General features: G+C 42.7%; 1 protein-coding gene across 8 annotated transcripts in view; it reads left to right on the top strand.

Annotated features, from left to right (window-relative positions):
* The window catches only part of ARHGEF18 (Rho/Rac guanine nucleotide exchange factor 18), a 290,711-nt gene that overhangs the window by 199,832 nt on the left and 67,238 nt on the right, over window positions 1-23,641 (top strand). For 4 of the 8 annotated variants that reach the window (XM_086946962.1, XM_086946964.1, XM_086946967.1 and 1 more), the window contains 3 exons: window positions 6,365-6,428; window positions 11,715-11,856; window positions 17,635-17,747. In XM_086946962.1, coding sequence (XP_086803088.1) covers window positions 6,365-6,428; window positions 11,715-11,856; window positions 17,635-17,747 — 319 coding nt within the window. Of the gene's footprint in view, window positions 1-6,364; window positions 6,429-11,711; window positions 11,857-17,634; window positions 17,748-23,641 lie in introns of all 8 variants that reach the window. The other 4 variants (XM_086946969.1, XM_086946963.1, XM_086946968.1 and 1 more) reach the window with 1 other exon arrangement.

Raw genomic sequence — 23,641 nt, forward strand, 5'->3', positions numbered from 1 at the left:
ATGTACTCCACTTTCTATTACCAACTGAAGGTTGTGATTGGGAATGTGAGCATCCGACTTCTTTCTGCATTTGTGACCCTGTTGTTTACTGAAGCTGCTATGTGGCTATAACAGAACGCAAGTCTCTTACTGGTTATGTTTCTACATTGTGCGTGTTTCTTCATTGCAAGTGTGAGACGTCCCTGAAGCTTCTTCTGAGCACCTTTTGAGACTATTCTTTTAACCTTATTTTATGGTCTGTGTGCCATTTGCACCAGGAATGCAGAGTACCCAAGTGTATGTACTCCCTCCAAGCATGCAATGGGAAACTTATTACCATTTGCAGCACCTTTGTGTGTTCCTCATCTTCCATAAGTCAAGTCAATGAAAATTTAAAAGAAATGCTGAGCAATATATGTAACGGTAGCAAGGCAAGCGAGGAAGGACACAAGATCAGTAGGGGGCTGAAGGTTGTAAGATCTTGAATGAATGACATTTTTATACCGCGCAAACTTAGCCCCAAGGCGCAATACAAACAAACATAAAAGTCCAAACTACCAGATAACTAAACCAAGAGGCCACTGGGAGAGCAAACCCTAATATACTTGAGAGACAAGCCAGGTTTTCAGAAGTTTTTTTAAAGATTGTGTATAATGTTGGTAGTTTTAAACCACACTGCCCCAGCCCCCGTACTCACCCACAGACGCCCTTCCGCCCAGCGTTCTTGTATTGTATTGTATTGTATGTCGATTTATAGAGCACGATTGCTGCCCCACGGGCGTCCAAGCGCTGAGTCTCTAGACAGAACTGGGCGTTGAGGAAGAAGCTAGGCCTCGGTGGACTTTGCAAACAAAAGGGTCTTTAATTGTTTGCGGAATGAGAGCAGATTAGGGTTGGAGCGAAGTTGTGCTGGAAGTGAGTTCCACAACTTGGAGGCATTTAGGGAGAACATCCTGCCTCCGGTTCTAGCTCTTTTAACTTTGGGCACTACGGCCAAGAAAGCCTCCGTAGAGCGAAGATTCCTGCTTGGGTGGTAGCGGGTGACTAGGTTGTCATTAATTGCTGGGCCCGTCTTCCAGAAGGCCCGGTGGGCGATGCACAATGTCTTAAATGCGACTCTCTGCTTCAATGGCAGCCAGTGCAATCTTTTTAGTCCTGGCCTGGCTGACTGAGTGCGGGGGATCTGTAGCAGGGTACGGGCTGCACAGTTCTGTACAACCTGCAATTTCCGCAAGGTCAGTTCTGGGGCACCCACGTAAAGGGCGTTATTAAAATCTAGCCGGGACTGTATCAAGCCCTGTACTGCCACCTGTTTGGCTTCCATTGGCAAAAGAGGCAGAACTTTCCTCAGTGTTCTGAGTAAGCCAAAGCACGTGGCAGACAGTTTGGTGGCCTGGATGGTAAAAGAGAGATTTTTATCCAGCCATACTCCCAGGCTTTTTACACTTTCCTTGGGGGTAGGGGGGGTGCCCAGGCAGGGAGGCAAGAGGGAGATAAATGGCACTGGTGATACTGGGCCCAGGAGCATGAGCTCTGTTTTATCTCCATTAAGTTTTAAAGAGGAGGCTGTCATCCATTCCTTGACATCCTCTAGACATTTCATCAGGCCTTCCGAGGTTTGCCTGTTACCATCCTGAGCCAAGGAAACCACTAGCTGGGTATCGTCCGCATACGATATGATCTTGATACCGTGCGGTTCGACGACCCCAGCCAGTGGTTTCATATATATGTTGAACAATGCAGGGCTGAAGGAGGAGCCCTGCGGAACCCCACAACTCAGTGGTTTGCTGGCTGACACTGTGTCCCTGTCAAAGATCTGAAAAGATCTATTGCTCAGGAAAGAGTCAAGCCACCTAAGTGCCTTGCCTGTTACTCCGATGCTAAATAGACGGTTCAGCAGAGTGGTATAGCTGCAGGGGTGTGGAATTTATTAAAATATCTACTTGTCCATGGGGAAGGTCGCTTCCTGAATCTACTTGTCCTGTAACACAATCCACTTGTCCCTTTGGTGCCATGTTGTGCGGCGACAAATTATGGCAGCAATCTCATTATAAAAGAGCTCTTATATAGCCTCTCTAATTATGCCAGGGCTCATACTATAGTAGAGTTTGAATACTAGCAATCCTTTTATGTTGCTATGTTTCTGCAGATCTACATACTGGGACTGAAGGTAGTGGTAAACAATAGTTCCAAGGTTGGAGTGTCCTTTTGAGTCTCTGCACACCTACAAATTTGTATGTTTTAAGGGTTTTCAACAACTTTTCTCTAATCTTTTCCAATGCTGAGAAATGTTGGAAATTATCTCCTGACAATGGCAGACGTAAACCTTCTTCCAGAGTTGGGAAAAAAGTGGTTGGAGGGAAAATAAACTTGCAAACACTCAGGTTTTCGCATGAGCAAATATACACATGCATATTTGCTCATGCTAAAATGCAGTTCACAAATATTTTCTAGGAGTACTATTTTTAGCCCTACTGCTGTAAATTCTTGTGAATTCACGAAATCCATATAGCTGCCCTTAATGCAAGGTCATATACCAAGGGGGTACTTTTGAGACTTTCTTTAATAATTGGGCTCCTAATTTAGTCTGGCGTTAACCATGACCTTTGTGTTTATTAAAATTATCTCTCTGTATCGGCTGGTTTCATAGTGAGTGACAGCATTCTGCTCTATCAGAAGGGGCATATCGACACACAAAGTAGCTTTGTTCATTGCCAGTAAGTAATGTGACAGTGTGTGCATTTTGGAAACGAAAAACAATTTTTGCTTTTGCCAATGTTTGTTATAATGGTGAGGGTCCGGCAGCTCTGACATCAATCAGGTTTTACAAAAATCATGCCAAAACAAGTCACGCGTTCCCAAAACTGAAAGGCAGACCACAATTTCAGACCTACTTGCTTTGCCAATGCTTGTTTATTTGTATGTTTTCCCAAAATCTTATTGAAACTGTTTACACTGATTTTCTAATATTAATATTTTGCGGAAATACTAGCCTGCATCAACACGTTACTAAATGATGCTGCAAAGAAATGGTACCTGAAATTTTACAGTAGTTTAGCAAAAAAAATATTTTCCTACTTTCATTTTTTTGGAACATTTTATATTGAAAGCAAAGAATCATTAATCTTGCTTTCAAGCTCCTGCAAATATTTGTATCTAATCAGAGACCATTTTGGGAGCATTATGCATAGCCTCATATTGCTAAACCTTGAAATCGTGTCCACATTTTTATACTGGAACCACTGTCAGTAGTGCAGACAGAACTTACATTTACTGAGAGCGCTCAGCCTAATAACAAAGGCTCTCAATTAATGAACCATAAATACAAGTTTGAACATCATTAACATATGCACACAAATATTAACTTAACTGCAGGCAGTGCCCTTCCCTGATCCTGAATGTGGAACTGCAAACTGGCAGCCAAAGGGTTTGTGCTGTAGGGGTTTGGGCCTGCTTGTCCCAAGGACAAAATGCACATTAAAACGTGTTGCCCTTGACCCCAAACAATATGTCCTGGGCGTCGGGCTATAGGAATTCCCCATCCCTGAGCTGACCGTGTCGAAGGCTGCGCTTAGGGCAAGGAGGATCACTGCCACTGATCCTCCTTGGTCCAGCATCCTGCGTGACTCTTCGGTAACCGTTAACAAAGCGGTTTCAGTTCCGTGCTTGGGTCTAAAGCCTGTTTGAGTGGTATCCAGTAGCAAGTTGTTCTCGAGAAATTGAATTAGCTGGATGTTTATATATTTCTCCAAGATCTTGCTTACCCAGGGGAGCAGTGAGATTGGGCGGTAGCTGGAGTGATCTTCTGGGTCAAGGTTGTTTTTTTTTAGCAGTGCCCGTACCATGGCTCTCTTCCATACAGTGGGCACTGTGCAAGATAAGATGGAAGAGTTTAACAGATCCAGAATTACGGGCAGGGTGGCCTGGCTTCCCTGCAACATGAGCTCCGAAGGTGCTGGGTCGAATGGAGAGCCAGATTTGACTTGGTGGGCCAGTTGATTCAGAATTTCAAGATCTATTTATTTATTTTATTTATTTTCGATATTTTTATTGCGCATACAATTACCCGAAGGTGTCTCGGCGCATGTGGAGGCCAGAAGGACCGAGCAACAAACTTACTGGTTAAACAACCATGTCTTTAGGAGCTTACGAAAACTCATCAGATTCGGGGCGGTTTTAATCATGAGTGGCAAAAGGTTCCAAAGCTTGGGCGCAGCAACCAGGAAACGTCTGTCTCCCCAGGTTGCTGTTCTCGTGCGAGGTACCGGTAGGAGGCAGGTGTTGGCAGAAATCAGCTGCCTTTTAGGGGTGTACAGCTGAAATGCTTCAATCAGAAACTTGGGTCCAATGCCATGCACTGCCTTATAGGCAATGCAGAGGGCCTTGAATTTAATACGGCCCTCTACTCTCAGCCAATGCAGATGACGAATGGCGGGAGTAGTAGGCTGGGGGCGGGGGATGTCAAGAAGGATTCTAGCAGCCGCATTCTGTATGGACTGCAGCTTAGATATAACGAGTTTCTGAGAGTTGAGAAAGAGGGCATTCCTGTAGTCAATTTTGGAAAACACTAAGGTAGAAACCAAAGTCTTCCCAGCTGAAGTAGGGAGGTAGGGCAGCAGAGTCCTAATTTTCTTTAAAAGGGGGGAAGTGTGCAAGGATTGGTCGGTCACTGAGAGTAGGATGTTTCAGAGGTATTTGGTCGACTACTCCTGGATTTGTGGCTACTGTCGGGAAAGAGGAATAGATCTGGGTAACCTTGTTGTGGAAAAATTCCGCTAGCTCATTACACTGTGCTTGCGTTTTTACCAAGGGTGGGGCTGTGTTATTGACTTTAGTACGTTTTTTTACCTAGTGAAAGATTTCCTTAGGTTTGGATTTGGCTTCCATGATTTTATCCGCAAAGTAGGCAGCTTGAGCCGACCTGACCTCATCTTTGTAGGCCTTAATTGCCTCTCTATATTGGAGCTTTTTCTCGGGTAGGAAGTCTAAACGCCACGCTCTCTCTCGTTTCCTACAGAGGCGTTTTTTTTCTCTTAAGGTATCTGAGAACCAGGGTGCTGATTTATGCAGTCTTTTTGATATGGAATTCCTGAAGGGGAGAATAGTATCTAGAGATTTCGTGATCCAGCTCTCGTATTGCTTATTTGCCAAGTTGGGGTCTGTGCAGAGGGATGGGCAAGTGGAGTCTAAATTGCTTAGCCAAGCCTCCATGGGTAGTTTAGCCCAGTTCCTCTTAATTTTGACTTGGGGGGTGTGCGGATGGGCTTTACAGGTGTGCCAAGTAAACGGGATTAAGGAGTGATCAGACCAGGGGAGGGGAATGGGTTGGCTCACCACCAGATCGGTGCAGTTACTAAAAATCGGGTCAAGTAGGTTGCCTTTTTCATGCCTTTTTTTTCTGTTTTGCAATTACGAATAAAATTCACATTTAGGAAACAATTTATCTTTCTCTCCCTCCAAAAATGGAGGATTCCTGTAGTTCTACTGCATCACTCAACAGAAAGGTGGCTGCTTGGAGCACTGTGCTTTCTAAGGGCCTCTGTGACTTAGCACAAGGGCCAAGGGTTTGTCAAAGCTGCTTGATGTAGCAGTAATATTAAACATGTGTTTTATGAAGCAGTAACTACAGCTTTTCTGCTGCTTCTAAGCACTGTAAATATCAACTTTTTAAATATCCCTCAATTTACTTTACTCTGCTTGCTCTCTGCTGGAGGATAGAAGCCAGAGTTTGCCTCTTCAGGATTGAAGCTGACACATAAAACGCCCCATTGGTCATTAACAAACATTTAGTTATACTTATTAAAACACAATAACCAAGTTTAAGCCACAAAGCTAAGCTACACTCAGTTCAGGGGAACTATGGAAGGTGCAGGAGATGACGTCTGATGGGTGAACCTTTTGTAAATGTGACTTATTCAGTGCTTTTTAGCCATTGAATTAGTTCCTATGCCTGTTTTTCTAGGGCTGCCTATTATTATTATTATTGTACATCGGCCACTGTGAAGTATTTCTTCGGGCGATAGTACTGTGAGTAACTCTGGAGAGTACCATTGGTGTTAGCTGATTTTCCCATTGATCTAAAACATCAACATAATGTTGGACCCACCTATACTATTACTCTTGCTAAAATGTCATTGTTGTTTTTTGTTGATGAATTGGTGTGTGCTATGTTGCTATTTGAACACAAAAGAAAATATTGGAAGCCAAATGTTTTGAATATCACTAAAAATATATTTATCAAAAGCTTGCATGCAAAAACGATGGGCGGGCAAGAGGGCACGTTGAGGGAGATACATTTTTCTTGTGGGGGGGAGGATTGTAAGTGTTCTGGTATTGAATTTACCAGTCTTCCCTCTAATTTGGGTCTGTTTTATTCCATCGACAGCAAAAGGATTTGCATCAACGATCTCCCGGTCCTCTCCAGGGTTCGTCGCACTGTTCCTACCAGGGTAGGTATCCAAATCTGCTGGGATTGCACTGTCAAATTTTAATTGTGTTAGATTGTACTGCTTGGCAAGTGCAACAAACATGTTTTAAATGAAGAAACACATTTGAATGGCTTGTTTGCCTCAGTAATACAGTATAGCCCACATTTGCTCTTGCGCTGTGCTGCAACCAGTTTTACTGTCGTGCTTCTTTTGCACTGGTGAGTGCTTGCGTGGGTGATAGTTTGGCTAGGGTAATTGTTTTGCATTGTGTTTTTTGGGGACGGGAATTCCAGAGAGAGACTATTTCCAGTGTGAGAGTTCTGTGCTTTATTTTTCACAAGTTGAAGTTTCATTCTAATGGATATTAGAGTAAATTTGGAGTACCGGTTTAACCCCGAAGTGGGACAGGCGCTACTCAGAGTTTTCTTTACAAGTCTTGCCGGTCTCCATGCTGCTGTGTTAGTCGATAGTAGGAAGTGGTAAAATCTTAGCGTAGTAATTGGAGTATAAAAACACACACACACATTATGCCAAAGTTCGAATACTTTGCATAGTCCTTTTCTAGGGGAATTGTGCAGCTTCATGAAACTGTTGATTAGTTCTCATGGTGACTTATTAAAAAATATATTTTAAGTTGTAGCCTTGATTAACAAATTGAGGATGTATTTAATGATTTGTATCACTATGCGGCCACGATTCAGATGAACTCTATCTATCTTGGCTATCGGGTGATTAACATAAGAACTTTGAAATGCCCATATCGTATTCATGCTTAGAAACTCCTATTGTAGACATTAGTGAAAGATTTGTTGGTATGGGACAAATCCTTATTATCTGGTGATCGTGTATGTGTAGAGTTAAATTGTATTTATGTACTTCTATATAGTATATAAATAACAAATTATTGTATTTATTCATGGTAATGACAAGATATGATCTGGCCACATGGTCTAGTACTCTCCATCAAGCCTCACACAATTCAAGCTTGGCAGAATAAGAACTGGAGAAACACAAGACACTTTTAGGTGGTGCAGTTGGCCATGTTTCATTGTGCCTTAAATAAGGCAGGTTAGAGCTTAAATGATGATGACCTTCAAAGGCGCAAGCGAGGTGTCGACAAGGCTTACGAGTAGACGTTTCACCACAAGTAATTTGAGGCCAGACGAAGGCTTGCCTTGCTAATCCGTAAACTGAGAAAGGAATCATGAGGGGATTTCCTTCCCATACATGAGGCAGGTATTTATTTTAATTTGATCAGTACTTAATTAGTTTGTGGTGTGCTGCTAGTGGATATTGTAGGCTCTTGAAGATTCACCTACCAGTAGCGAGTGGTGTGGTGAATGAATTGCAGATGAGAATTTATCACCAACGATGCGTTTGGACGTTTTCACAGTTCTTGTGTTGATGGAACAAGTTGGTGCTGCTTGTGATGTTTCGATGCTGGACACGTGTGTTTCCCCATAGGCCAGTTGCCATGGAAGGAGCTCAGAGCCTGCGTGCAGTGAAGAAACAGATGAGTTGGAATATTCCTACACATGAGCACAGTTGCAATGTTGTTCAGATAGAAGCTACATGTTTTAATTGTACTTTTTGAGTGTTGTCTTCTAACTTGAAGTAAATCTTTTGGGTGGTTGCAGGTAGTTTGGTACGGGGTTTGGCAATAGGTTGCAGCATACAATGAGGGCTTGTTAGTAGGCAAAAGTAGTACTGATTCTGATTTGCTGGGTGTATCTTGTTTTAATACAGATATTTTGTTGTTTTTTATTTCATTTAGCTGTGGCCTTTGCTTGCTGTTTTAATGGTTTCTTTAATAGAGGGCTATGTCTAAATCAGAGTTTTCCTTTGCCCGAATGCAGAACTTGAGTTGTTTATGAAAGGTAACCGATTTTGAATGATGACTGAAGTTGAATTACTTTGTCAATTAACTCTGTACAAATAATGATCCTCCTCTGCTAGGGTCTTGCAGTTGGTGCTGTTGTTTTGGCATCCTGTAATATGTGTTTGGCAGCTGTATTGACGAGCCAGCTGTTCGTGGCTTATTTCAGAATACGATTCCAAATGGTGCAATGTCGCATGAAACACGAGTCCCCCTCTCTGTCGCTGGCATGCTCCCGCATGACGTGGTCTGAGGTGGCCCACTCTTCTTCAGGTGCATCTTGGACTTGTTGCTGAGCTCGGAAGGCCTGAGCTCCCAGTGCCGCGGTACTCAAGGCTGTAGGGCGCCACTGCCTTGATGGGACTTCATGCTTTAGGGGGACATCATTTTACATATTAATCAGCATTTGCAAGGTACCCAAGACAGTGTTTTTACTGGTTGGTGGTCCGAATAAAACAGACTCCCAGTCTCTTGGCTTATGTGCTAGATTTTCAGTTTTTTTTTTGCTTTTGGAGAAATGTGTGCCATGAGTGACAACAGGTAATCTAAAATGATAATGGTGCCCAGTTTATTATACTATTTTGTAAATGTGCTGGTGATCCCACCCCGTGAGCCTTCTTTCAAGATCTAACCACTGTACTGATATCGCTGATTTGGGAAAGGACCCCCGCAGAGTAGCTTTGACGACACCGCAGCTGCCGCGAGACAGGGGAGGACTGGGTACCCCCTCCTCTGAGGCCTACTTCCTCGTCAGTGCAGCTGCAGTGGCTCTAGCGCTGATCATCACATAGAGGAGACAGAAACACAGATGGGGACTCTGTCGACCCCAGAGATCACCCGATGCTCCTACCAGGGACCAAGCTTAATCCGGCACATCCCCTGTTGGTGAAAGTGGCCAGATCCTGCATGTTAAGAATCCTCCGCCGCTCTAGGACAGCGCCAATATACTCCCCATTGTTACCACTTGCGGGTCTCCCTAAAGGACGCGGGCAATATACAACTAGAGAATCACTTACGTGGACAAAACATGCACTCACCGAGGTGGATGCCCTGTTCACTGAAGGCCAGTTGTCCTCATTCGAAGGCCTGACGGAGGAGAGCAGGTTCCCCACCGGACAGTTCCTATTACACAGGCTGACAGTAGGAAGACGTGGGATCTAGCGGAAGGTGAAACGAAAACGCACCCTGTACTACACACAATATTAAATATGGGAGCAGGGAGAACCCTCATCACCTGGATATAGAAATCTTACATGTATGCCACTAACGCGGCTCTGACTAAAGTGGGAGGAGGAATTTGGTTGAGCGCCACATGATAACGAATGGCTCATTGCCCTAGAACACCACAAAAAACGTATCATGTAACCAGTGCTTCAAAAATATCCAATTCAACATACTACACCGTGCATATCTCACACCGGAGCGGCTCAAGCGTTTTTTCCCTGCAACGCAGTTCGAATGTCCGCGGTGTCGCACACCTGATGCCACATTCTTCCATAGGTTATGGGCTTGTCCCACACTACAGTCCTTTTGGGCAGGAGTACACGCCACACTGCTGACAGTCACAGGCCTGACAGGGCGTACCACATGGGAGGCTAGCGCCCTGGGGATATTTAGGCGACACAGGCAGAAAAAGGTGGAAACACGATTCGCCAAACTAGCCCTACTTATAGCAAAGTGGAGCAATACACTACACTGGCGTTCATCGGATGGTCCTCCAATAGCAGCATGGAGGGGGCGGGCAAGAAATGGGGCGCTGCCGAGGAGGATCCAATCGGACAGGAGGACGCGTGGAACGTGACGGCGCCCCATATCCATGGAGTGGTCGATGCTCCTGCATAGCTTCAAGCAGGCACTAGATATCCCCACAGAAACCGCAACTGCCACCCAAACAGCGCTTAGCACCGTCATTTCCCGTACCACACAAGAATCTCCTGAGCGGGTCCTTCTCCCCCTAGGCCCCAGTGGAATGCTGCCCTTGTCCCGGTGAGAGAGCAACTTTCTGAGCTATCAGACCAGAGAAGGCCAATGACCTAATTCCTAGTCCCATTTCACCAAGTTGCGTCTCCCCAGTTCGGTTACACAAATGTATTTTTTCTTTCCAATGACACATACATACGGTAAGGGTGCACCAGTCAAACCCAAAAACTAAACAGTCCTACACGAAACCCACTTTCATTAAACAAGCGCACATACCCACATATCACACGCACTAAGACAAATACTTATTCTGTTGATGCTATTTTGTCATGGTAATGCACGGACTGTATGTTAAGTAACGATCACTGATGATGTAAGATGTATAATGATATATACATGTATAAAGATGAAAAATCCAATAAAAAGGTTTATAAAAAGAAAGTGACAACAGGCTATTGGTAGCATTGCCTGTGACCCAGGCATCAGTTCGGCGGTGGTGTCGCGTGCTCACAGACGGTTAGCGTACATTCACTGCAGAAAGTGACAAATACATCGTCCCAACAGCTCTTAACTCGCTGTTCTAGTCTCCTGCTGTGTTGCTAAATAGAATCCTAAAAGGCTGAAACCTAATTGGTTATAAACATGTTGGCGAAGGAAGAATAATTAAGAAAATCGATTTATTGTATTGGAGTTTTAGCAGAGAATAACATGCTGCCATGGAATTGCTTGTGAGGTGTTGGCGAGGTAGAAATAAAGTGAGTTGTGTTCAGATATAAACCAATCACAAACGAGGCAAGCTCACTGAAAAATAATTCATCCAGCTCATATATGTTTTCCATTTGAAATGTACTGCGCAATATCTCATTTCCTTTTGAGGATGGATTGCTTTTAAAATAATGTACTTGTTAATCCCTTTGATCATTCCCCTGGTTCTTGAGTGTGGGCAAATTGACAGAGAAGGAAATCATTTCCGAGGAATATTAGCTGGTGGGCTCGCTCATTGACGAGCTATTACTGACATGAAGTGTGCGCGGGTTGTGAGAGGTCAGGCTGTTGTGCGCGCGCTCAACCCAATGCCTTGCGCCTCCTCCGCTTAACAAGCTCTTTAGGGATTGATCAGCTCCTCTTCGCTCCTGCTGGTTTTGCCAATACAGCAAAGTAAGCGGCTGTGCGCACTTTCTAGAAGCATCACGGGTGCATAAAGCAATCTACCCGCGCAGTATTGAGGTCATTTGTCATTGGCAGCAACCTAAGGGAGCAACGTCTGATCATGGGGAATGCGTCTTCTAAAGAAGACATGAAAAGCGCTGTTGTCGCCAAGTCTCCTCCTAAATTATCTTTTTGTGATTCCATCTCTAGAAAATGGGACAAGAATGTTGTACTGGAGAATGAGCTTTTGACTTGTAAGATCTTTTCCCTGCTCCGCAGGAATGCAGAAAGTGGCTTACGGGCAGGACAACCATCCAGACGGGCTAATTTTCTGAGCACCCGTTCTGTTTTTGTATCAGTAGCTACCTCCCTCAAGGAGCAACCCCGGATTCCCTTCCTGGCACCTGATGGCACCCCCATTCTGCCTCGCAGTCACAGCATGACTATCTCTCATCGGGGACATTCTCAGACTTCGCTAAACACAACGACTGCAAACAAGTTTGGGTGAGTAGATTATGTCCAGTTAACAAAACCTTAACGCTGTGATGGTAGCTAAGTCTGTAGTAGACCTAACATCTAGTCTTTTGGTAGAAATGCCTTTGCGATCACAAACTGCGTAAAGCCTATTTGTGCTTCTGTGTTCAATAAGAGGCAATGCCCTGCAGAGGTAATAGGTTTTAATGTGTGATAGTTCCACATGAGCTAGTGGCGTCCTCTGAAAAGTCGAGGGATAACCAGACTTAACCAACATTCATCTGATATGTTCGAATAGTTATTGAACAGTTTTTCAGCCGCTGATAAACATTGATGGAATTTGCAGTGATGTCATGCTAATTACAAGCAATGCTTAATCTTGCGAAGCGGTAAGTATATCCAATAGCCTGATTAGTGGACATTTTTACTTTTTTGATGCATTATAATGTTTGAGCTGGCGGAGGGGTACATGGAGGGTTGGAATTGTCTTTTATTTTAGCCTGGATTATTGTCCAAGCAATCCGTGATCTTAAGACTTATATTTTCCTGCTCTTGAATAATAAATACAAGTCAGGGTTGCAATCCTTTAAATAGTATATTTATTTTTCATTTGTGTTTGTTCTCTAAGCAACTATATGCTTGTCAGACAACAAGCTTTCAGTGTTTGGACAGCAACCAAAGTCACTGTTGAGTATGGAATTGTGCCTGCTCACACATTGCAAATTGATGTTTATATTGTTGTGGTGACATCCCTGTCTGGGAAACTCTTGAGTTGGCACCACATTCAGTAGTGGGGGCGTAAAAGGCACCAGGATCTCCTTCACACCCTTCTGCTGCACATCTGTCTAGGTAGAGGAACCCCCAAATGCAGATTAGTCTGCAGTGTGCACCCTCCAGCTTTACACTGCATACTTCATTACTGTTTGATACACGTTATGTAACCTGTGCTAGACACCGAAAGAGAAAAAGTAACCTTCCTCTCACTGTTATAAGATTTAGCAAAATGGTCGAGGCTGTAAATGAATATGAATATGTTACAGTGGCAAAGTCATAGCTCTACAGATTTGTGATTTCAGTACTTTTGTTGGTTTCTCAGCTGTGGATCGTGCATTGAGTAGCTAGGTTGCATGATTTTTTAATTTAAAAAAATGTAATGTATACATATAATTTTAAAAATTGTCTGCAGCAAATGTAGGTTTTATTGTATATTTGTGGGAAATACAAACTTTAATCAGAAACTCCATTATCTGGCTTTTGAGCACTAAAATTGTGCATCTCTTTGTATGCTCCAATGCCTTAGTATATTTTTAGAATTTATTTTTTAAATAACTATAATAAAGGAATACGAACCATGCATACTAGAAAGTCTGTGCTGGGATACAAATAAAACAAACAAAAGAATGTCCGACTGCTTGCTGTTTCCCAGGCACCACACCAGGTTACAAATGTGACCCAGCGCCTGGAATTAATGGATTTCATGGAGAAGTATCTGAGGATGACATCCACCACTTCAGGTGGCAAATTAAAGGTTGTCATTTGCCACTGTTCAATCCCCACACGTGGCGTGGGGGTGTCAGCCGTGTAAATTCGGGTGGAGGGCTCTGTCCTGCTGTGGAGACATGACGTCTTCCCGAAGTAGGAACCTGATCAGAGGACAGGCACTGCTTCTCAGGAGTTCTGGGCGCCACATTCTCCTGACCCCATTCAGTGCCACTGGAATGACATGGGCCTGATTGTTCAGGATCTTCTTCAGGACTTGGGACATGGAGGCAGTGGCGGAAAAGCACACAGGAGTCCTTTGTCCATCCCAGCCGTAATGAGTTTCCTATCCTGCTCTTGTAGAAAGTGGTATTTTTTTGAGAGCCACAGTATAAAAAATGATGGGCCTTGTTTATTGATAGTCCCTTTAAACAAAAAGTTGTGTGCAGGCTGTACACGTTATCCTGTTGAGGAAGGGTAACTCTTACTGTATAATGTTCACGTAGAAAAGGTCTGCTCACACCCTCAGGGCCTGCAACTATGTTTAATGGGAAGGCAGAAGAATATGAGCAACTGCTTCAGAAAGTCCTACAGGGCAGTCTTGGGAAGGAACTCTTCAGGTCTGCTTAAAGATCAACTCCAGGCAAAGGGGGCTCACGAATCAAGATGATCGGATTAGGCCCTTGTTTCTACCTAATCTCCACTAACTCACTCTTCTCATTGACGTGTTTACTTTGGCATGTCTTCTGACCTCTGAAGTGACTGCAAGTAACAGAATAGGAAGGAAAGGAAGGTGTCCATTGATTGTGTTACTGGAAGAGCAGTGTAACTGGGGGATAAAGGAGCACATGCTGTCTTTGTCCTCGGCATACACTGTTACAGGGTTGACTAAAGTTAGAATTGCTTTGATCCATGTTCCTCCAACACTTCCACCATTAGATATCCAACAAGGGCAGATAGTAAATACTGCAGGAGGAAGCCGACGCGGTCGCTTGTTCTCTGTGAACATATAACCAAGAGGGATAGAGAACGGGGTGCCGTTCACTCGTATATGGTACGCGAGTTTGAATGTCTAGCGTTTACTCTTGGTTCTAATGGTTCCCCCTTAATTGGTGCCTGTGTTTACTGCCAACTTCAGAGTTTGACTAAATGCCTCTGAACAACCTGCTGTTGTCCAGAGCAAGGGCCTGTATAAATTCTGGTCATTATGAGGAACTGAAATTCGCTCAGATGTCTCACCTTGCCAAGACGCCTTCCAAAGCTTCCCCTCACGACTGCAAACAGAAGTGAGAAGGCTATTTGTAAGGGCTCTTGCAGTCCATCATCTGTTACTGATCTGATACGGTCTTCGTTTGGACTCTTCAAGTCAGTCTATATTCTAATGGAGATGAGGTCATTAAAGTAAAGTTTGGTTCCTCTAGTAATGTTTTAAAAACTACAGATATGTTGTTTACCTGGCGATCACTCATCGGTACGCACATTTCAAATGTTCACGCTTTTCTTTCTATGTCATTCATTGCCATTTCATGTACTCCCATCTACATACTGGTCATGGGAGCTAGAGGAAGTTCATTGCAGATGGCGTGCACTCTGAGCCAGTTAAATAAGGGTGGAGAAGTGAGGTTGGGTTATTACAAGAAGGTGCATGGCTTTTGGGTGGGTTGAAAAGGTTCTGTGGTGTAGACAAAGGGATTCTTCTTGATTAATAAAAAGCCCCGTTGATGAGTGGTTACAACACTGAAGTGAAGTCACGGGAAAGGATTTGAGTGAACGATATTAGAACCTGTTAGAAGTAACGTATGCATCCTGTAGCTGCTCTTAGCAGGGCCGTAACTGGAAATGTAGCTAGTATACAATCCTTGCCAAACCTTTATGGCACTTAAGGGTGTGCCTACAACCAGATCTTAAAGTGTTGTTTAAAATCTCTCAGCAAATGGGCTTTCTGCTCAGCACTGCAATGGATTGTGTCAACAGTCGATTCAAGATTGACATTCTACCCGCTATAGCCTCGGTGCAAACCAAAGGGAGCTGGAATTCTTTTTAGAAACAAGGTAGCCTCCTTATACTCTGCTTTTTACAGTGCCTGGCTTTATTTTGGTACAAAAAAAATCAGTTTTGTTTGCCTTTGCAATTTTATCGACTTCACTGCTTTGAAAGACTGTAGAATGAGGCAGTGCTGAGAAATTGTACTCTGTAAAGCTGGCTTATAGTTCATTTTAAAGTTTGTTCCCAAGGAGCCTGCGCCTGTGTGTGGATGACGCCCTCAACATGGCGCCATCGAGGGCCACCTTGCGGAAGCGATCAGAACACTGGAGTTGGGTTTACGGTTATAGTCTGATGTTTAAATATTCAGAGCCACATCTTGGATGCTGATTCCTCGTGTCCCTGAGTTTATTCAACATGTTTTATATAGACCGTATTTTGAGAATATAGCCGAATTTCCCTTTATAGGCATTGTCATGTGGTAGGCTTATCCAAGGTATTCATATCCGGGGCCGTTGCCTCAAAATTGCACATCAGTTTGGTTTTCTCTGTGCTGGTTGACAAGCATTTTCAGTCCACAGCGCACACTCTTTCTAGGAACCCGGATTACATTTCGCCACCTGTGATTTTCTGCATAATGAATCCGCACAACAGACAAGTGACAAAATGCCATAACTGAGTGGTAAGAAGTAGCAGGAGTGCGAAAGAGTGGTGGGAGCTGTTGAGAAAAAGAAAGCAGGGCCATTGGGTGGTACCCCCTCAAAGAAAATAGGTCGCGGTTGTGTGAACACCACGGGTGAGTGACCACCATCTGAAATGGGGGTTGAGATAAAGGAGGTAGAGCCGGAGAAGCTGGCACCAACATCTGGGTAATGGGTCACCCTTAAAAAAGACAAAAAAAGCCAGCATCTTCTACTGTTCCTCCAGAACACTAAGGAAGAGCTGCAAAAAATCCCCTAAAACCAATGTAGGGTAAGAAGTGTATCAGCAAAATCACCACGGTGCAAATACTCCCCCTAAAGAGTGCGCCACCTTTACACCGAATACATTGTTGCTCCTTAGTTCAGGTGGAACCTGCAGCTATTCAGACATACACAATGTTTGAAGAAATGGGGGGGCACATGGACAACTACATGAGTTCTGTAGACGGTACCCAAAAGTTTCAAGAAATGATTCCAAATTAATCAAAAATCTTCTGGCTTGTATCTTTCACTTCTGGTCTCTTCACTCAGGAATTTGTTCCCTACTTATTAGTTTTTCATTTATGGTAATTGTTCATTTAAGGATTCAGCTGACACAAGTAATAAAAAGTTGTATCCACTAGTAATCTTTGTGTTCTTTCCCATTAGCAAGAACCACCCTCTACATCCTCTCTGCAGCTGACAGAGTGGGGTGGATGGGCTGTTTGAGTATGTTATTCTTCGTTGGCACTGCTAATGTTGCAGACTCATATGTACAGTGGCTGCAGAACTGTATTGTTAAGTCTGGCATTAGCCAAGGACATTTAAGTCTACTAAAAATATAAATATATATATATATATTTTGCTAATATGGCCTTTCAGCCAGCCCTCTTCATCCATTGGTCTGTTGCTGTGCCGTTCACATTTTTCTTCCATCCACTAAAGCATAGGGCAGGGGTCAGCCTACTTCATCCATTGGCTAACTTCACTGTCAGTTATGGCCATCTACCATTTTGCAATGAGTGCATCCTCACACTGAGTAGATCAATGCTGTGCAAAGGACTACAACGGAAATGTGCCCTTTAAAGATAAAAACGATTATTGCTTTTAGCCAATGTTTTTATTTTACAATGGCAAAGGCCCATGAGCACCATCAACATTAATTTTTACAAATGAAAATGAGAAAACAAAAGTAGCTTTGACAAAGCCAAAAGTACCTCCTAGCTATTCCTGCTAATGCATTTTTTAACAGCATCCTACAAAACCGCTTGCACCAGTAGATGATGGGTATACAGTTTTCCACTTGTTGGTGATGAGCGCACTACGGAGGGAGGATACAGCTGCTTCGGAAACAATATTTTGTCACTTTATTGTAATCTTTCGATGTTTGAGTTGTACTGACAGTCATGCCTGATTTAAAATTTGAGAAGAGGTCTGTATAACCGATTAAAAGTTAATGTCTTAAGGATGATGTCAGGAAATGACCACAGTAATCCTTGGACAGCGTGTCAAGCTAGGCCCAGCTAAGATCCAGTAAGGCTGTTTCCTTCTTCCCCCTTTGTGAGTGAACTATGAGGTGGTATAGTGGAAAATTGGCATCTATGGGGTACCTTTTTTTTATAGAGTTAATGGCATTCTGTTTAATAAACTGTTCTGTTCTTTGCAGGCAGTTCACCGGAGAGATGGATGAAGTAGATGCCAGCATCCTTAAAATGAGAATTACACCAGATGATGCCATCTCGTTAGCACCATCGACCACCGAATCCATCTTTGTCGAAGGTATGCAAACTGAGGATAAGTAGGTAGTTCATTTTACAGTCACTAATACTTCTTGATTTTTTTTTAGGACTGGTAACTGCAAATCTAATTTCTGTTTTACACTCCAGATGTACATCTTTAGAATTTTGGATTGCGAAAAAGAAGTAATCTTTAATATATCCATAGTTTTGAAACTGTTCTCAGCCCCTTCAAATTGTGTATTCTAGTGTTTTCAAATAAATTTGATTATCTATTGGCCATTTCTAAATCATGCGTATAAAACACATTTTTCTTTGTTTACATATAACTGCATTAACAATTGTCAGGCCTTTTTCTAGGTTTCCATAAAAGACATAGCTTTACATCCATCACATTTACTAATGGAAGACATATATTCATCAGAAAAGTTCTGATGATCGTAATTCTTAGCAGCATTTTTATATTGCTTGAGAAGTAGAGTAAAATCCAGACAGCTACGATGTTCTTTTTCCTCTTCAATAAATGTTCAGAATTCTTAAAGTAAAAAGTACCCCAAACTGCCTTAGCATTCAAGGACATACAAAGGTTGACTGTGGGGTTGCGGTTCCAGCTGAAAGCCAGTAACTGTGTAGACTTCACAAGACAGTAGAAACAAAATGCACAACATCAGATCAGTGCAAGCTGCAGATGATCTCCTAATGTCTCTTGGCAATAAGAAACAAAGAGTGTGACATTATGCATTGAGGTCATAATCTTCATATATGGAGAAATCCCCCCCAAAATATAAAGGGGAAAAAAAAAAGGAACACATAACTACATAACTACATAAATACACTTACATTACTTACATTAAGTTAATGGAGTTGAAACCGTATAATTTTAGCACCATCAGTTAAGTTCCTAATGCCTGTGCGCAAAAAAGTCTTGTTAAAAAACCTGAACGCTACTAAATATTGAACTATCAGGAAAAAACGGGAAAGGAAAAAGAAAGAGAAAAAGAAAAGGAAAGAGAAAAAAGGGAAAAGGGGAAAAATAAAAAAATAAAAATATAAAAAAAAAAAAAAACATAAAGGATAAGGGAATAAAAAAAGGAATGAAGGATATAAAAAGAATAAGAATAAAAAAAAAAAAGGGGGGGGGGGGAAACACACAAACTGAATAAATACACACAAGAATAGTACTTGCCTATAATATGTGTGAATATTTAATGGCGAGTTCACACTAAATATAGTAGAGGCACACAGGGTCGAGACGGGGAAGAGCTAGGGGCACTTACTTCCGGAAACTCTTCCGGGTGGTGAGCACAGGGTTTTCCCAGGGGGGGAGGGTTGGGCGTGGGGGGGTGGTGGGGCATAAGCACATTTTCATAAAAGAGCTCCAATCTTTGCGTTTAATTAAGTTTGTGGTTATAAGGTTTTATACTCATCTCATCTTAGATAACATGAATCTATACAGACAGCCATATACTTCATTAGTTCTACAGTTAGTCTTACCGAGCAACCTAAAGCTACAACACAATGAGTAGACTCAATTTACTATCCTGGAATGTTAATGGTCTCCGCACCAAGCCCCGAGCGAATAAAATTATGCAATATCTTCGTGATACGGATGCGGGGATCATTATCCTCCAGGAGACACACCTAATAGAAAGTGAGATACACGAGTTGGTCCAATACGGGGGGTTTCAATCTTCTTCAAAAAATCAGTAAGGTTTAAGATAAAACAACAAAAAGTGGATCCTGGAGGGCGTTGGGTCATTGCAGCAGTAGAGTTAGGAGAAGCAAAGGTAACATTAGTGGGCTATTATGGTCCAAATATCGATGACCCCTCTGTATTGAAAACCCTTTTCAATCATTTGCTAAATTTCCCAGACCCGGTGATTATAGCTGGGGATTTTAACATCACTTTAAATCCACTTCTAGACAAATCCCCTAACAGCAGACAAAAAACCACCTCTAAATCTAGATCTTGCTTAGTAGGCTTAATGAATCAGTACGATTTTATCGACATTTGGCGGTTTAGGGAAGGTGTGAGGCAGGATTTTTCATTCAGGAACTCAAGTATAGACACAAATCAAGAATAGATTTTATTCTCACTAGTAGAGTTCTGGCTGATAATATTACTTCAATATACTATAATCCAATGCATCTTTCTGACCACTCTGCAATAGTGTTAGAATTAAAGTTGGACACGCCACCTCTAATAAGAATGTGGTCCTTTGATAGGTCTTTACTCAGAACAACAGAGGATATCGAATTTCTACAGTCAGAAACCTGCCACTTTTTTAACACCAATATCGGTACAACCCCAATAGGAATTCTATGGGATGCATTTAAATGTACATTGAGAGGTCTTATTAAAAACAAAGTGGCCTATAGAAGAAGACAATATGCAGAGGAAGTAACCCTTATTGAAAACAATATCTTATTAGTACAGGCCGATATAGATAATACAGGAGTAATTGACAACGACAACGACCTCGCCGGAAAACACGCTGAGTTGGACAGGCTGAAGCACTCACTATCCGCAGTTCTAGAGAAACGTGTCCTTCAGAGATGGGAGGCAAGTAAGCTTTCGCATTTCCAATACGGGGAGGGAGCAGGGAAATTACTTGCCTGGAAAATTAAATCAGACCGGGTTCGAAACAACATATCGTCTGTTACATCCACGGAGGGCACCTTTTCAAGGGATGATGAAATTAGAGTAGTTTTTAGTAATTTCTTTCAATCCATCTATAAAGATGACTTAAACGTTACCCAGAATGACATCTTGAGTTGGCTAGAAGGTATCTCTCTACCATCTCTAACACCAGAACAGAACCACTCTTTGGAGGAGGAGATAACTATTATAGAGGTAGAAGAGGCAATAAGGAAAGCAAAGGGAGGAAAGGCTACAGGCACTGACGGTTTGCCAAGTGAAATATATAAAAAGCTTATCACTCAGGTCTCTCCAATCTTAGTGATTCTTTTTAACCAAATACTAAGACACGGCGAAATACCACCTGAATCATGGGACAATGCCTCTATAACTCTTATTTTGAAGCCCGGCAAACCCCCCACAGACTGCGGCTCATATCGGCCTATTTCTATATTAAATGCCGACTATAAAATCTTTGCCACCATACTGGCCAAACGGTTGGGTCGGGTGGCGCCAGATATTATAGCACATAACCAAAAAGGGTTTATTAAGGGGAGACAGCTCTGTGAGCTCACGTATGAATTACTAGGCTCTATAGACATCGCCATAAAGGAGGCTATCCCTCTGGATGTCCTCACGTTGGATGCAACAAAGGCCTTCGACAGGGTGAACTGGTTGTACCTATCGGAGGCCTTGAGGAAGTTCAATGTGGGGGACAGATTTTTGAGAACGTTGAATTTGTTATATAGGTGCCCATCTGCCTCACTTTTGATAAACGGGGGTTTGACTGAGACCTTCAGGGTCACGAGGGGAACTAGGCAGGGCTGTCCCCTGTCACCCCTTCTTTTCGATGTCTATATAGAACCCTTTGCCCAAATCTTAAGAGACAGTATACTGATTAAACCTTTTATTTTTGGTGGTTGGGATAAAAAGGTGGCACTTTATGCAGATGATATTATGATTTTTACAATGAATTATGATGAAGCATACCCAGAGATAATTGACCAGGCTCTAAAATTCGGTAAAGTTTCTGGGTATGAGATTAATGCCCAAAAGACAGAGTCAATGTCCTGGAATAGTAACTCAATTGGCAACAATGGCACATCTAAAACCCAACTTCGATATCTGGGGATCAATATAGTTAAAGACATTAATTTGATTGCTTCACTTAACTTCAACAAAATAGCTGCAGAGTGCCGGAAACATATGAGAGACTGGTCACATCTTCCTCTCACTGTTTTGGGAAAGGTTAACTTAGTGAAGATGAGTATCTTACCTAAAGTTTCTTTTTTGTTTAACTCTATTCCACTTTTTTTTGACTCAAAATTGATTGTAAAGCTACAGAGCGCGATAACCAGCTTTATCTGGAATAGGAAGAGCCCAAGAATTTCGTGGAAAAAAATCAGGCGACGGAGGGAGAAGGGAGGGTTGGCTGGCCCAGATCTCCAAATCTATGCATGGGCTTTTCAGCTCACGCACACACGTATGCTACTTAAAACCCCTACTTTAACAGGGCTGGGCCTTCTTTTTTCTACATTACTTGAATGTGAAGGAGTAGACCAATCTGCATTTTTGTTTAAATTTGGTGACCCCAAATTCTTCAAGAAAATAAAATTGAAAGTTTTACAAGGGATTGCATCTACTTGGTATAAAGTGAGGCATGCGATAAATGTTGGATACTATTCTGGGAGGGCTCCCATATGGGATCTACCCGTCCCTCCCGCATGGACAACAGATGCCCTTACTAACCCGCTAATAGAGGCAGGTATAAATAGGTGGGATGACCTGTTTATGGATGGGACATTACTTCCATGGGACTATTTAACAAACAAAGTAGGCACAAGTTTCTCTAGATTTAAATATATTCAGATCTCCAGCTGGTCACAGTCATACAAAGAGCAGCCAGCACGGATTAGTAAGCTGCCTATAGGTGGCAATAGCGACTTGGTAACTTGCCTCATGGACAGCCCCGCCGCAAAAAAAGAAATTTCATGTTGGTATAACAAAATAATCGATGAAATAGATGCCAACTTTCATCTACCGACGTCACTATGGGCTGAACTAATGCCAGGCGTAGATGTTGAAGAACTTTGGATAGCCTCTTGCTCAATGCTTTGGGACCTAGTTAAACCGGCATGGCTTCGTAGAAACCACTTATTCACTATACATAGGGCATACTATTCCCCTCAGAGGTTGACTACGTTTTCTTTAACAGGCCCAGTCTTATGCCCAAGATGCGGGTTAATCGCAGCATCAGACACTCATATGTTTTATGATTGTCCAAATTTATCCGCTTTTTGGGAAGCCATTAGTAATAAGCTTTCACAATTTCTGGGTGAACATATCTCCATAGACCTTGCTCTTGTTATATTTGGTCTCAAGAGTAAAATCCGCAATGCCGCAACCAATCTAACATTCTACTCCATTTTAGCGGCGCATAGGGAGATATGTAGGCATTGGAAAGATGCTCAACCACCTACAGAGCATGAATGGCGAGTTTCACTTCTTCAAATTTCCAAACTCGATCTCGCCAGAGCAGGAAACCCCAATAGGAGAGCTTTTTGGGCAATGCTGGGATAGCAGCGATAAACCTGGGTTTTTTTTTTTTTTTTTTTTTTTCCCAGGTCCTATGATTAACACGTACATTGCTTATCCTCGCTGACTAACAGTCTTGGAGCTATGGGGGTCTCGATAACTTGGGCACTATCTCCGGAGGCACTTCCCTAAGCAAAATCATGTTTGGCTGTTGTGATTGGTGCTGTGGGGAACCGGTCTTCTTCCCTCCCGAATGAACTTTCTCCTACCAGCTATAAGCTGAGACAGCACTGCACTCGACCATTCTTTCCTTTGCTCTGTGGCGGTCCTTTGGTTTTGATAGATTGGAGCTATGCACGTAATATGAGGACAAAAAAAAAAAAAAGACAGTAGGAAATTAAACGACAAAATATTCAGCTCCATGACCTCTATAGGGGCTTTCTTAAAATCCGGCATCTTTGCCACCTGTTTATGTCTTGAAGTTGAAGTGCCCAAGAATTGTATAGATGCAAAATTCCTCCCATTATTCCATGAAAAAATGTGTTGGTGCTGCTGAAATATTCATATATTAAAAATGTATTCACTGGGTGTGTTCCAGTTGTGAGGCTTATTCCAGAATACTTCCATACAATAGTACCCATTCATCCTACAACAATTTACTGTGCTTTCTGTAGGTATGCAACCACTCATGCCGCATACACCGCGTGTCACTGGTGCAGAGCATCCGGCTTTTGCAGTCCTTTTGTCGAGGTCTCTCTCTCTCC

Source organism: Lissotriton vulgaris, chromosome 12 (genome assembly GCF_964263255.1).
Source record: "Lissotriton vulgaris chromosome 12, aLisVul1.2, whole genome shotgun sequence".
Classification (NCBI taxonomy): domain Eukaryota; kingdom Metazoa; phylum Chordata; class Amphibia; order Caudata; family Salamandridae; genus Lissotriton; species Lissotriton vulgaris.